The 14,993-nt window shown below is 50.4% G+C and overlaps 1 protein-coding gene across 4 annotated transcripts in view; it reads left to right on the top strand.

The window, feature by feature from the left end:
• usp45 (ubiquitin specific peptidase 45) overlaps positions 1–14,993 on the top strand; it is a 33,692-nt gene that overhangs the window by 16,843 nt on the left and 1,856 nt on the right. For 3 of the 4 annotated variants that reach the window (XM_083678770.1, XM_083678767.1, XM_083678768.1), the window contains 9 exons: positions 8,249–8,336; positions 10,894–10,975; positions 11,274–11,365; positions 11,599–11,655; positions 11,999–12,115; positions 12,244–12,961; positions 13,384–13,481; positions 13,622–13,708; positions 14,249–14,423. In XM_083678770.1, coding sequence (XP_083534896.1) covers positions 8,249–8,336; positions 10,894–10,975; positions 11,274–11,365; positions 11,599–11,655; positions 11,999–12,115; positions 12,244–12,961; positions 13,384–13,481; positions 13,622–13,708; positions 14,249–14,423 — 1,514 coding nt within the window. Of the gene's footprint in view, positions 1–8,248; positions 8,337–10,893; positions 10,976–11,273; positions 11,366–11,598; positions 11,656–11,998; positions 12,116–12,243; positions 12,962–13,383; positions 13,482–13,621; positions 13,709–13,839; positions 13,942–14,248; positions 14,424–14,993 lie in introns of those variants that run through there. The other variant, XM_083678769.1, reaches the window with a different exon arrangement.

Here is a 14,993-nt window from a genome sequence, read left to right as displayed (position 1 = left end):
TATTATACAGTACCTTAGTGCTGCAAAGCGTTCAGGAAAACTCACCCCAAGTCCATGTGATTCATACCAGGTCTGGATATGACTCTGTTTGAACTCAGCAGGTCCTAGCTGAAAGACGACACACTGAAACACAACACAACACAACACAACACAAAACGACACAGACAACCTGCACCGAAATGGCTCTTTAGCTCGGCGCTGCGATCGAACCAGCGTGGCCTTCTCCCTCCTCGCTCTCCTCATTCCCTCTCCACCACCTGTGTCGACATTGACGACACAGCAGGGTTAACTGGCTGTGTAGCGGACGGCCTTCACGGTTCCTCATGGTACAGCGGATGTGTGTGACTGACAGAGTGTGTGTGTGTGTGTGTGTGTGTGTGCGCCGTTGCGTTGCATCATGGTACAACGCTTAAACATGGTTGGTTGGTTGGTTAGGTCTCTCTGTGATGTGATGAGCGGTCGGTTGGGTCCTTGTTGTTTGAACGTGGTGAACGTACGGCTGGTTTGGCCCAGGTTGTGTGGCTCCTGGGCGCGGGCAGGCAGGCAGGACCAGGTGGACCCAGACTGGACCAGGTGGACCCAGGCTGGACCAGTGCGGAATGCCTTGGTCCTGAACTAGGCGGTTGGTATGATTGGTTGGTTGGCTCTGTGATGGGGGGGGGGGGGGGGGGGGGTGGGGGGGTGGTTGGGTGGAACGCCAGCCTGTCAGCCGGCTGGGTGCCTCTGGTGCGGCTAGGACGTGTGCCCAGGTACCCTGCCTTTTATCAGCCAGGTGTGTGTGTGTGTGTGTGTGTGTGTGTGTGTGTGTGTGTGTGTGTGTGTGTGTGTGTGTGTGTGTGTGTGTGTGTGTGTGTGTGTGTGTGTGTGTGTGTATATGTATATATATATATGTGTGTGTGTGTGCGCGCGTGCGCACGCACAGCCACCTCACCTGGCACCAACTCAGCCTGCAGCGCACATGCACTCAGTGGTGCGTTCACACAGGCAGCACGCATGCACACACACACACACACACACACACACACACACACACACACACACCTCATTTCATGCCTTCCCTCACACTCACCTCACACACACATACACTCACCGAGCGCTTTATTAGTAACACCTGTACACCTTCTCATGGTAGAGGTGGTGTAATGGTGTGGGGAATGTTTTTTTGGCACACTTTGAGCCCCTTAATACCAATCAATCATGGCTTGAATGCCACAGCCTATTTGAGTATTGTTGCTAAACTCAGTTTTTCACAATTCCTGACATTTAATCCAAGTAAACATTCCCTGTATTAGGTCAGTTAGGATCACATCTTTATTTTAAGATTGTGAAATGTCAGAATAATAGTAGAGAGAATTATTTCTTTCAGATTTTATTTCTTTCATCACATTCCCAGTGGGTCAGAAGTTTACATCCACTTAGTTAGTATTTGGTAGCATTGCCTTTAAATTGTTTAACTTGGGTCAAACGTTTTGGGTAGCCTTCCACAAGCTTCCCACAACAAGTTGGTGGAATTTTGGCCAATTCCTCCTGACAGAACTTGTGTAACTGAGTCAGATTTGTAGGCCTCCTTGCTCGCACACGCTTTTTCAGTTCTGCCGACACATTTTCTTTTGGATTGAGGTCAGGGCTTTGTGATGGCCACTCCAATACCTTGACTTTGTTGTCCTTAAGCCATTTTGCCACAGCTTTGGAAGTATGCTTGGGGACATTGTCCGTTTGGAAGACCCATTTGCGACCAAGTGGTTAAAAATGGGTTTTAATGACTTCAACCTAAGTGTATGTAAACTTCCGACTTCAACTGTACAATAGACACTCTCATGAAAGTCATAATGTATTATTTTATCAATTCAGATTCAGCCTCTGCAAAAAAAAAAAAAAAAAAAAAAGCTTCTTTATTGCTCTTTGTTCCTTTTTGTAGAAGAGTGAAACGTGTATGTCATCATTCTCAGTGGTTACTTGCGCTGCATCATTGTGTGATCTGCTGGCCTTGCTTTCCCCACTGTGCAACAATGAAGTCTCCATTTATTGGAGCATGAGATGAGGATGTTGATGCGGTGGTTGGTGAGGTTTTTATCTGCAGAAACCCTGGTTTTCAGCCGTCCCTGTGGAAGAAACCTTTTGAAACCCTTTTGGGTTCCATGTGGAACCCAATGGAACTTAAAAGGGCTCCAAAAGGGTTCTTCCACCGGGACAGCCTAAGAACTATTTTAGGTTCTGTACAAACCTGTACAATAAGTGAATGGTAGCCAATTGAATTTCAGTGATTTCGTTACCGATTTGATTTGGTCATTCTGTTACCGATTAGGTCTTACTTTTGTTAACTTTATCTTTGAGGCAGAGAAATTTGAAAATATCTTACTTACTGTATATGGGTTTTTAGTAACAGAATAAACTGGGCAATGAACTTACAGATGCCAAACCATTTCCTCAAAACAAAATGTAAGTGTTCGAAGTGAAGTGTTGACCGGGGTCTATACTTGAACATTAATGAGGTTTGATGTTTTTCTTTAAAGACTTTTTCTGGTAGACGTTTTCGAAGACACTTTTCCCTACGTTTGACCAGAAGTCAAAGCCTTTGCATCACCCTATTCTTACGATGGAAGAGTTAAGAAATGTATTTCTGATTTCATTTCCCCAAAATAAAGATTCTTAGCTTTCATTTCACACCCAATTTGATATACTCTTATGAATATGAATATGAATTTCACATGTTGGTCCTCATGGGTCCCTTTACACAGAATTGTTCACAAACTATAAGCACGTCACTCAAGATACACATATACTAACCACCCACCTCACACAGTCACAACCCACCCACTCATACATTATGACTGCTACACTGCTATTGTCCTCCCCTCCCACATCCACACAGCTTGTCCTGTATGGCTCCTGGCCTCCATTCTGCTACTGTAGCTATCAGGGTCAAAGAGCTTCTGTAAATGGGAGAGACACATTCTTTCCTGATCCTGTTTGTGAAAGTTCTCTCCATGTTGACCTGTGTGTGTGTGTGTGTGTGTGTGTGTGTGTGTGTGTGTGTGTGTGTGTGTGTGTGTGTGTGTGTGTGTGTGTGTGTGTGTGTGTGTGTGTTGACCTGGCACAGGCTGTGTGTGTGTGTGTGCTGCCCTCCTCAGAACTCTCTCTATGGTTGTGTGTGTGTGTTTGCGTCCTTGACCCTCCCCTTCTCCCATTCTCTCTCTTCCCTTTTCTCTTCCTCTCCGGGTGTGTTTATGTTACAGGCTGCTTAAAGGGGCTCAGTGTGAAGCAGTTAGCGTGTTTGTGTGTGGATTTGCAGTCGGAGGCAGATTGAGCCTTGTGAAGTGTGTGTGTGTGTGTGTGCGTGTGCGTGTGCGTGTGCGTGTGTGCATGCGTGCATGTTTGTGTTCACCCTTGACCAGCTGGGCTCCTCCAGCCCTGGCTGTGTCTCCATGCCAGGCCACAATGCCAGCTGGACGGGTCTGCTTCGGACCAGCGCCAGGTCCAGTGGTTTGGACAGTCAGCACCACACACTGTTTCTGGTGCCAGTTAAAGTCTCAGCTTGTACCCATACCCTGTCACTCCCCAGTGGGGGGGGGGGGGGTGGGGGACTACAGTATAGGCCGACTCTCGTGGATGAGAAAATAGAATTGAATAGAATAGAACTTAATTGTTTATTGTTGGAAGATGGAAGATTGTTTTTGACTTCACCTCAAACATAGACAATGAACTCTTATAGGGGTGTTTCTTTCTGTGCCTACAGGAACAAATTGAAATGCTTTTTTGGACTGGGAGAAAGCTTATTCTGTACAGTGTATAAGCTACATAAAGAAGCATGTACACACACACACATACACACACACACACACACACACACACACACACACACACAAAGACATGAAAGCATCCGCGCACACACACTTCCTCTCATCCATTCACCATACAGATGCGTGTACACACACACACACACACACACACACACAGTGTCCATTCCATTCATCCCTGAGGGGGAAAAAGCAGAGGACGACAATTAAGCACATCTAGTGGCGCGGTGTACACGACAGAAAGGCAGCCTGCCAGCCACACAAAGACCCACACACTGGTCTGCCTGCCTGCCTCTCTCTCTCTCTCTCTCTCTCTCTCTCTCCCTCTCTCTCCCTCTCTCTGCTCGCCCCCGAAGAAAAGGAAACGCTTGTAATTCTCACAAGGTTGCATTCACCACAGAGGGCTAGAGAATGTCTACAGAGGGGAGGGGGGGCACGGGGGGGGGGGGGGGGGGGGCGCGGGTGTGGCGGTTGGACGGCAAAGAGAGAGGCTATATCTATTCAAACCCATTAATTACATTTCTCATGCTGAATGTTATACTTTTGTCTGCCCCCCGAGCATTTCTTTTTTAATTTCTTTTTTGTCGCGTGTCAACGGGCTTCAAACAGTAAGAGTGTAAGTGCGTGGCCTGGCACTGAGGAGTGATTGGAAAGGTGGAGAGTTGCCACAGAGTCCCTCGGGGGTATGGATAAACCTGGCGTCAGCCATGACTCAGCTTTGTTCAGTGTCACAAAAGAGAAGGTTAGGTCACGTCACGTCAAGTACCAGTCAAAGGTTTGGACGCAACCTTCTCATTCAATGGTTTTTCTTTATTTGATTTGATTTGATTTGATTTTATTATTTTATACATTGTAGATTCATATCGAAGACATCAAAACAATGAAGGAACACATATGGAATGATGTAGTCAACAAACCAGAATATGGTTTATATTTTAGATTCTTCAAAGTAGCCACCTTTGGCTTTGATGACAGCTTTGCACACTCTTGGCAAGGTGTGTCCAAACTTTTGACTACTGTACTGTACGTGTAAACAACGTTGGCCAATCGACCAATGGCTTTTGTCGTAGAAATCGGTCAATATATTGTCCGCGTGTATTGACTTGTGTCGCCTGTGTGTTCTATATGACAGGTCGTCATTTTTGCATGCGCATGTTTTGACAGTGAATGTACACTTCAACGAGCGCTTTATAAGGAACACCGTACTAATACTGGGTAGGGCCTCCCTTTGCTCTCAAAACAGCCTCAATTCTTCGCAGCATTTGATTCCACAAGATGTTGGAAACATTCCTTTGAGATTCTGGTCCACGATGACATGATTGCATCACGCAATTCCTGCAGATTTTTCAGGTGCACTTTCAAGCTGTGAATCTCTCGTTCTACCACATCCCAAAGGTGTTCTATTGGATTCAGATCCGGTGACTGGGAAGGCCACTGAAGAACACTGAACTCATTGTCATGTTCATGAAACCAGTTTGAGACGGCTTTTGCTTTGTGACATGGTGCATTATCAATGTGGAAGTAGCCATTAGAAGATGGGTAAATTGTGGCCATGAAGGGATGCACATGGTCAGCAACAATACTCAGGCTGTGGCATTCAAGCGATGATTGATTGGTATTAACAGGCCCAAAGTGTGCCAAGAAAACAAGGTGTACAGGTGTTCCTAATAAAGTGTTCGGTGTGCGTGTGGGGTGTGTGTGTGTGTGTGTGTGTGCGTGTGGGGTGTGTGTGGTGTGTGTGTGTGCGTGTGCGCGTGCGCGTGCGTGTGTGTGTGTGTGTGTGCGTGAGCGCGTGTGTGTGTGTGTGTGCGCATGTGTGTGCGTGAGTGTAACTGTGTGTGTGTGTGTGTGTGCGCGAGCGCGTGTGTGTGCCTGCCTGCCTGCCTGTCGTGGGTGGAGCGTGCCGGGGTTGCCTAGCGTCTGGTACTAACTCATCCGGTTGTTAATTGTGTTAGCACCGCAGCTGTCCTCATTGGTCAGGGCCAGATTGAGAGCAGCGCCACAGGGCCCTTCTGCCACTCTTCCACTGGGATGAGCTTCCAGACCGCCCCCATTCCCACTCATCCGACTGGAGCCGCTCTCTCCTCTCCTCTCCTCTCCTCTCCTTTCCTCTCACCCGTCGCTCCCTCTCTCTCTCCCTGCTCCTTTCTTGGAACAGCCAAGACCGCTGTGTGCCTCTCTCTCTCTCTCTCTCTCTCCGTCTCTCTCCCCCTCTCTCCCCTTCTCCTTATTATCACTGTGTCCCGACCAGATACCAGTCCGACCCGCTCTGTGTTCGGAGCTGTTAAATAAGCAGGGTTGGGATGAGGGATTCCGGCATGCACGCGTCAGGGAAAGCCAAGGCACGTTTATCGCCATGGAAAGGGAAGACACGTTTCTGTTGTCATGCCTATTGTAATAACTATTCGAGTTAAATCTTTTTTTTATTTTTTTATTTTTTTAATTCAACTAAATAGTCTAAAGTAGGCAGTAACCCAGGAATAGGGGTGACTGGATATTTCACATGCAGAAACCCTCTAGAAACGTACACGTTTTGATAAACATTCCTTTACATTCAGTACCGTCATCTTTTAAAAAGGGACATATGTGCCCCCCCCCCCTCTCTCTTTTGACACCCAACCCCCCCCCCCCCCTCTGTCTGTCCTCCATGCGTGTCTCAGAGAAAGGGCAAAGGGACAGAGATGGGGGGGCTGGTGGTGGAGGAGGAAGAGGAGGAGGGTGAGGGGGTGTTGATTTGGTCCTCCAGACCCCCCCTGTCTGTGACCTGCGTTTGGGGCAGGTGGCCCTCGTTTCTCCCCCAGCTCCGGTCACCCATTCCTGGGCCAAACGTCAACATCCATCAGGGCATGGCAGACGTGATCCAGACTGTTCTACTGCAGGCCCGTTGTCATGCCTTCAGCTGTCCTGCTAAACACAGGAAGACCTCTACTCCACCTCCACCCCCTCCATCCTGACTCAAGGCTTTCTATGTAAAATCTATGTATAACACACACACACACACACACACGCACACACGTCTTATATCTCAAGAGCTTGACAGCTGCTCATAACGTATCAGTCATTTTCTTCCAGGGAAATGACTGGTCGGTTGTGCCAACCAAAAGTGATATTGTACAAACACGGCCCGGTTAAAGTTTCGACCCGTTTCGACCACTGTCCTAAAAGGCACCGCCCCGGTCTCTGACCCCGTCTCCGACCCTGCGACCGCGGTCACTAGTAAACTCACGTCACCAGTAACCGCCCCGGTTGGTCAGGATCAGCATGTTGTGTCCTGTCTGTCTGTCTGTCTGTCGGTCGGTCGGTCATCCCGACCTGTTCTGTGGCTCTACGGCTGGCACGGCCCAACAGGTTGCCACTATGCCCCCCGTCTGCCCATCTGTCCGTCACATCTGTGCCCACATCTGCTTCGCTACGGCCAGCCAGGGACAGCAGGGGACAGGCTCAAGGAGGAGAGCTCCCCCCCCTCCCCCTTCTCCCCCCCCCCCACGCACCCACCCACCCATACAAGAACCCGCCGGTGCGTTAACACACAGGATGTGGTAGTACATGTATATTGTCTGGCCTGGCACAGCCTCTATCATGATAGGTTTCCCATGACTGCGTTAACACACAGGGATGCGTAGGCCTGTACCGTCTGGCACGACGTCTCCACAGACACACCTCGGTCTCCGCTACCTTCGCCGTCAGACTCCGACTCGGCTCCTCTGTGGGAAGAGACGGTTAGACGGCGAAAGACCAAAGGAATTCCCGCCAAAGCGTAACGTTCTTAACGTCCGTTAGTCAGTTTTGTCCCGTGTTTCTTTTGTCGGGAAGTGTCTTTTTCAATTCACGAGAATTCACGTCTCCACGTCTCTCGGTCTTCCATGACAGAAGCGAGCCTTTGTGTCAGCTCCTGTCTGTCTGTCTGTCTGTCTGTCTGCCTGCCTGTCTGTCTGTCTGCCTGTCTGTCTGTCTGTGTGTGTGTTTGTGTGTTTACGTGTGTGTGTGTGTGTTTATGTTTGTGTGTGACCCTCGCTGGTTCATAGCTGGGAGAATGTGTCTGTGTGTCTGTAAGCACCAAAAACCTGCGGGGGGGATTCAATGGATGCACCCACGGAAAAAAAGTCCTTGAGACTAAATAATGGGCATTCTTTCTTCTCAATGATGGTTTTTGTATGCGGCTGATTGGTTTGTGTATGTGGCTGATTGCTTTCTGAATGCTGGCCTGTGTGCGTGGGCCAGTGTTTGTGTACCTGTGGATTTGTGTGTATGTGTGTCCGGTATTTACTCCATTTGTAAACGATTGGGAACAGTGTTTGTGTGTGAGCGTGTGTTTCGTAGATGCACATGCACGCGTGTGAGAGAAATGATTTCCACAGGAGTTAGTCTTTCTCTGTGTGTCTTTTTCTAACAGAGCTGTGTTCTCTTCCCTCCCTCCCTCCCTCCCTCTCTCCCTCCCTCCCTCTCTCCAGGGCTCCCAGGTTTAAGGGCTACCAGCAGCAGGACAGCCAAGAGCTGCTTCATTACCTGCTAGACTCTATGAGGGTGGAGGAGACCAAGGTGAGGCTGGCTCTGACCTCACATCACTTCGTCTCAGGGCCTGGATCCATCCCCCTGTTCCGTCAGTGTCCTGTAGGAGTGGAGTGACTCGGAGGGCTGGTTTCCCCACACACCCAGATTAAATTTAGATGAAGACAGATTAACCCTAGACTGAATCACGAATCTCTTTTAAAGATCTGTTTTTCTTTGTTTTTTTTTGTTCTTTTATGAGTCTACGGGCTGGTTTTCACGAGGTCGATCTCCATTGAAGATTGTTTTTAGTCTCGGGTGTAGGATTAACCTGAGTCCGGGGAACCAGCCCTGCGAGTACAGTAGGCTTCATCTGTTGTCTGGGGAAACTGGCCCTGTGGGATAGTATCCTACTACTGTAGCCACGCTGTCTCTGGTACTGGTGCTGGTGCTGGGCATCCCACCAGCCGTGGGCTAGCATCCAAGCAGAACACAGACAGGAGCAGGCACGTTTCGATACAATAGAGAGAGAGAGAGAGAGAGAGACACTCACACACACACTCACACTCACACACTTCAGTCATCAATGGAGACCCGTCTGAAGGCCGTGTGAGACTATCATCTGCGTGTGTGTGCAGGGTTCGGTCCTCGCCTGTCTTGGCTGGCCTTTGTGCTTTAACCTTATGGTGCCATGTTTCTGGCAAGTGGAGAGCAGTACCCCCCTCGTGAAGCAATTAGGGGACCCCACAGCGGCCCTGCCTGGCCCCCTCTACCCCCGTGGCCCCCTCAGCCCCACCACCAGCGTCTCAGCCAGCCCAGGACAGGAGGATACGGGTGTGGAGTGGTCAGCCCCGGGCCTGGGCTCGGCTCAGGCTGCCCCCCCCCCCCCCCCCTTCCTACCACCACTCCCTCCCTGGTTCCATTCAAACTTGTGAACACTGACAGTTGTGCCACTTAGGGGACTTGCAAGTGGCACGGCCGGCATCATTGTGCGATCTGGGAAACCCACAGCTGCTGAATGAGCTGCAGGGTCGACCCATTGTGCTGGAGGGTCACCCCTCCTCTTCCCCCCCCCACACACCCCCCTCCTGTACCCCTCCTGTCTCCAATCAAGGAGGCAGAGAGGGAGGGGGGCAAAAGCTATTCATACACACACAGGAACAAACACTCACACACACACACACACACTCACACACTATTTCTCTGTCTACTTTGAACTTTACAGACGGATACATTTCCAACAAACACGAACATGCATCGGCAGTCGAACAACGTTTTTCATAAGCGTGCATAATCGAGCATACTTCATATACGAACATACACATTTTCCACGTTCATTAATATCATACTTCGTCAACTCGCACCCACTCAAACGCACGCACTCATAACCCACTAAACCCGGACACGGGCTACTGTACCACGCATTTCCATGGCAGACACATCCATGCACATTAATATTCATATTCATAAACATATCGTATATATATATATATATCCAGGCCCTGGGCTAGTATGACTGGTCATTTCTCCACAGCCAGCGCCACCAACCCACAAGATACCCTCAAGTGTTTGTTTGTGTTGATTGGCCGTTTAGCGTCAGAGGTCGGAATATGCTAATTCCGCACCCCCCAGTCAGTTATCACCAATTAGCTGAGACGTTAGGTAATTTACAGCTCCCTCTCAGGGCATGGCCTGTCCTCCTTGGCCCGTCTTCATTTAGCCTCCACCCCTCCACTCTCCCACCCCTCCCATCCCCCCTTTTCTACCTCCCTCCCCCTCTCCCTCTCAGTCCTGCGTGGGACAGTGTAAGCTGTTACTTTGGGGGACGGGGGGGTTAGATGAAGGGGGTTGTGAGTGGGTGGGGGAGGGTTCTGCTGGTGATTAATTAGTGCTGGGCTCAGCGGGGTCTGACTCTGGTGACTGAGGGGGTGCACAGGCTCGTCCTGGGACTGGGACTGGGACGGGGACCGGGGGAGGAGGATTAACAAGGCTTTTGACCTAAATAGCCAGTTCAGTGCGTTGGTCTGGGGCTCAGTGGGACGATGGGGGGGACTGGTCAGACCCACAGACACGACCACGGCCAATTATCTATTGATTGGTGCTTTACTGTGGCGGTGTCTCTTCACAGCTCTGTCACACACACTCACTGACCACGTCACCTACCATCACAGCCCACCGCCCCAGACGGCTAGATGACACACACACACACACACACACACACACTCATGTACGGGCACGCATGCTGTACACACACACACACACTGAGAAATGCACGTTTAGACTGCCAAGCGCCCTTTCAAATACCCTTGAAGCTCTCATTAAGACAATACTGCATCTCTATGTGCATACACACACACACACACACACACACACACACACACGCTGTCATTATTTAGTTTTGTCTTGTTTGTTGATTTTAAGGTATGCTTGTTGCTCGTGTTTTTCACAATTAGATGTCACTTTCTAGGCATTGATGTGTTTTAGTGTCATGTCAAACAATGTGCAATCTAATATTTGAACAATCTAATATTTGAACAATCTAATATTTGCCCTATTCCCGTTCTTTAAGTGAAAAAAAACCTTTTGCTGTGTGTTTGTGTTTTTTCAGCGTATTAAAGCCAGCATTCTGAAATCCTTTAACAACCCCACAGAGAAGACAGCAGATGAGGAGACCAAACGCCAAGTCAAAGGTTCCTCTCTCTCTCACACACACGCACACACACACACACACACACACACACACACACACACACAGGCTCTAGATCAATAGCGCCATCTTGTGGCAGCCTCAGTTATACACCTGTTTTAGAGCTCAGTCCGGTCAAGCAGCTCATCTGCCAAGAAAGAGCAGTGTAAGAAGTAATACATGACTGTGTGTTGGTCAAAATTAATGTAGTATTTTACAAATTCATTCATTCGTTAACTATTCAGCATTAAAGCTGAATATTTTGCGCTTGATCTCATGAAACCTTTCCTTTCTGCCGACAGCCTACGGGAAGGAAGGTGTGAAGATGAACTTTGTGGATGGCATCTTTGTGGGCGAGCTCACCAACACCATCATGTGTGAGGAATGTGAGCATGTAAGCGAAACCTTTACCAGCTCCTCTCCCCCTGCAAAGCGTCCGGTGGTCGTCCCCAAACTGAAGTGAATTTAGTTTTTCCAGAAAACGTGTATTTAATGTTGTGCAGTTTATTCACGAAGCCTGGGACAGGTCTTTAAGAGGAACTGTTGAGATGTAGCCTGAAGAGATGGGTCTTCGCTCTACGACGGAGCTGCTCACGGTTAATGATATCTGTGTCCTCCTCCTCCTAGATCTCTACAGTGAAGGAGGCCTTCATCGACATCTCCCTTCCCATCATCGAGGAGAGGGTGAGTCACGTCTCAGCCTGATACCACCTTCCTTAGATCTCTCCGTTCCAAGTCTGTTACAGCGTCCAGATCACCGCCTTGTGTCGTAGATCACGAATGCTGTATTGCAGCACAGTCAATGACCAGCAATTAAAGATTTGATGAATGTGAGCCTGGCCTCTTTAGAAATGCCCAACTCCTATTTACCTGTCGTTTCTTTCTGCCAGTGTGTTAGGTGTCCTTCTAACCCCCATACAGTCAGTGGAGGCTGGTGGAGATTTGTACGTCTACCAGGTGAAGGTGTCTATTGTAAGTGTGTTGATCTCACGTGTCGGATGTCGGGGGGGGGGGTCTTTTTGTACAGATGTCCAAACCCTCCAACCCAGGCAGGGTGGGGAAGAGCATCCGTGAGCAGGAGGCGCATGTTTCCCATGGCGACGAAACCCACTGCAACAGAAACAACAAGAAGCTCAGTGGACTGGTGTGTGCGTGTGTGTGTGTCGCATGTGTGTGTCGCATGTGTGTCCAAATCCAACATTCCCATATAACGGCGTGGTGGCCTCTGAAATGACGGTTGTTCCCCCCCCCCCGCCCCCCCCCCCCCATCAGAAGCAGCAGGGCAGGAAGTCCCCAGGCTCTGTGGAGGAGAAGGGCGCCGACTGCCCTCCGGACCGCCCCGAAGAGGAGGCGGCCAGCGTAACGGCGGCCCGCCGACTGGCCGCCTGCAGGATGGGCGCCGCCGGCAGCCTATCGGAGGGCAGCGAGAAGGACTCGGGCCCTCAGGACAGCAGCAACGACGCCGATAGCGAGGCGTCGGAGAGCGAGTGGATCCCCCGCCCCTCCTCAGGACAGGGCCACGGTCGAGGCTCGGCCTCGGCCTCGGCCACCCCCACCCCCACCCCCTCCTCCACCACCACCACCACCACCCCCTCCCCCACCCAAGCCCCCTCCCCTCGGCCCCACCAGGGCAGCGCCGTGGAGCAGCTGGTCAGCGCCGTGTCCAAGATGAACCTGGGACCCCTCTCTTCGGCGGGGGACTCCCCCTCCCCCTCGCCTTCCCCCTCCCCCTCCGCCGCCACGCACTGTGCTGAGGAGCAGCAGGGGGAGCCTCCCCAGCAGGCCCGCGACCCTCCGCCTCACCCTCCGCACCACCAGGGGGCGTTCCAGGCGCTGTCCCACAGCTACACGCCCTGCTCCAAGGAGTGCTCCGTCCAGTCGTGCCTGCACCAGTTCACCTCGGTGGAGCTGCTGATGGGCAACAACAAGCTGCTGTGCGAGAGCTGCACGGAGCGCAGGCAGAAGCAGCTCCGCAAGAGCACCTCCGCAGGTCAGAGGCTAAATAACACTGAGACACAGACACAGACACAGACAGACATAGACCCAAACACACAGACATAGACCCAAACACACAGACACAGACATAGACCCAGACACAGACACAGACACAGACCCAAACACACAGACACAGACCCACAGACATAGACCCACAGACACAGACCCACACACACAGACATAGACCCAAACACACAGACCCAAACACAGACCCACAGACAAAGACCCAAACACACAGACACAGATGCGTGGTTTTCTTGAGTCGTCGTTACCGACCTGCCGTCAGAAGTTTCCATTGGAAATACAAATGTATTTGAAAACCGTTAAATGTATTTGAAAACTGGAAATGTCTTAAAAACCACATACATACTTCATTTTTGCCTCGTGTGGACGGTAAACCGTACTGCTCTTGTGTAGATAAGAAGGCTGACAAGGTGTACACCAGCGCTAGGAAACAGATGTTGATCTCCACGCTGCCCCCGGTGGTCACTCTGCACCTCAAACGCTTCCACCAGGTTAGGACGGCCTTTTACGAGTGCCATTGTTTTGATGTCTGTACGTCTTTATATGGAGTCGAGTTCATTTGGGATTTTTCTGATTTGTCTGATTTAGTGTTTTTGATTTCTCGTGTGTGTGTGTGTGTGTTATTATGAAGGCAGGGATGAACCTACGGAAGGTCAACCGCCACGTGGACTTCCCTCTGATCCTGGACCTGTCTCCATTCTGCTCTGCTACCTGCAAGGTACAGTCATAGGTGCTGGAAGATGGGTCCAGAGGGTCCGCAGACCCCCCCCCCCCCCCCCCCCTTACACTGTTAATATCACCCTTCATAGAACATATGGAAATAATATATCTTAAAAATATCAAATACAGTACCAGTCAAAAGTTTGGACACACCTTGCCAAGAGTGTGCAAAGCTGTCATCAAAGCAAAAGGTGGATACTTTGAAGAATCTAAAATATAAAACATATTCTGGTTTGTTTAACACTTTTTTGTTTACTACATAATTCCATATGTGTCCCTTCATCGTTTTGATGTCTTCAATATTAATCTACAATGTAGAAAATAATGAAAATAAAGAAAAACCATTGAATGAGAAGGTGTGTCCAAACGTTTGACTGGTACTGTACTTTTGTGTGTGTGTCTGTCCGTGTGTCTGTCCGTGTGTCTGTCCGTGTGTGTGTGTGTCTGTCCGTGTGTCTGTCCGTGTGTGTGTGTCTGTCCGTGTGTGTGTGTGTGTCTGTCCGTGTGTATGTGTTCTGTTTTCGTTTGGGTCGGTCAGAACCTGGTCGCCGGGGAGCGCGTCCTCTACAGCCTGTACGGGATCGTGGAGCACAGCGGCTCGATGCGCGGGGGCCACTACACGGCGTACGTGAAGGTGCGCTCGCCCCCGAGGAGAGCAGAGCAGCAGCAGCACCAACAGCAGCAGCAGCAGCGCTGCAGCAGAAACCAGTCAGGTGAGGGTCAGCCCCATCCCCCCCCACCCCCCCACCCCCAACCCCACCCCCACAGCTCTCTCCGCTCTTGAGTCTGTGTTAATACTTTTGTATTCAAGCTTGGTCACCCCCCCCCCACACACACACACACACACACACACACACACACACACACACACACACCGCCTTGAATTTGGCATTGTGATTTGTGCATACACATTGACGCAGCACACGGTGAGAAGACCTCACTCCAGATAACCTTGAAGACACCACCTACGAGAGAAAGGAGATGGAGGGGCCTTTGTTTAGCGAGCGATACAGTGCAGTTTTGTCTTCTCTGTCCTCCTCCCCCCCCCCCCCTTCCCTTCCCCACTCAAGGAGATCGGCTGGCTTTTTTTAGCGAGTAGTCAATGTAACGTGAAATAGGGCTGCGTGGCAGAGTTGTGGGGATTCAGCGCGGGCCTCGCTGGTAATTAACTAGTATAGAAGTCAACGTGACGTTGTCTCGGCAGCATCGGTGAGCCACCATAGTGAGGTCAGAGGGCACGCTCAGCCACCGATAGATGTGGCAGCGTCGGATTCCGTCGAATG

The sequence above is a fragment of the Argentina silus genome, assembly GCF_951799395.1.
Source record: "Argentina silus genome assembly, chromosome: 10".
Lineage (NCBI taxonomy): Eukaryota > Metazoa > Chordata > Actinopteri > Argentiniformes > Argentinidae > Argentina > Argentina silus.
This window is presented reverse-complemented; position numbering and strand designations above follow the sequence as displayed.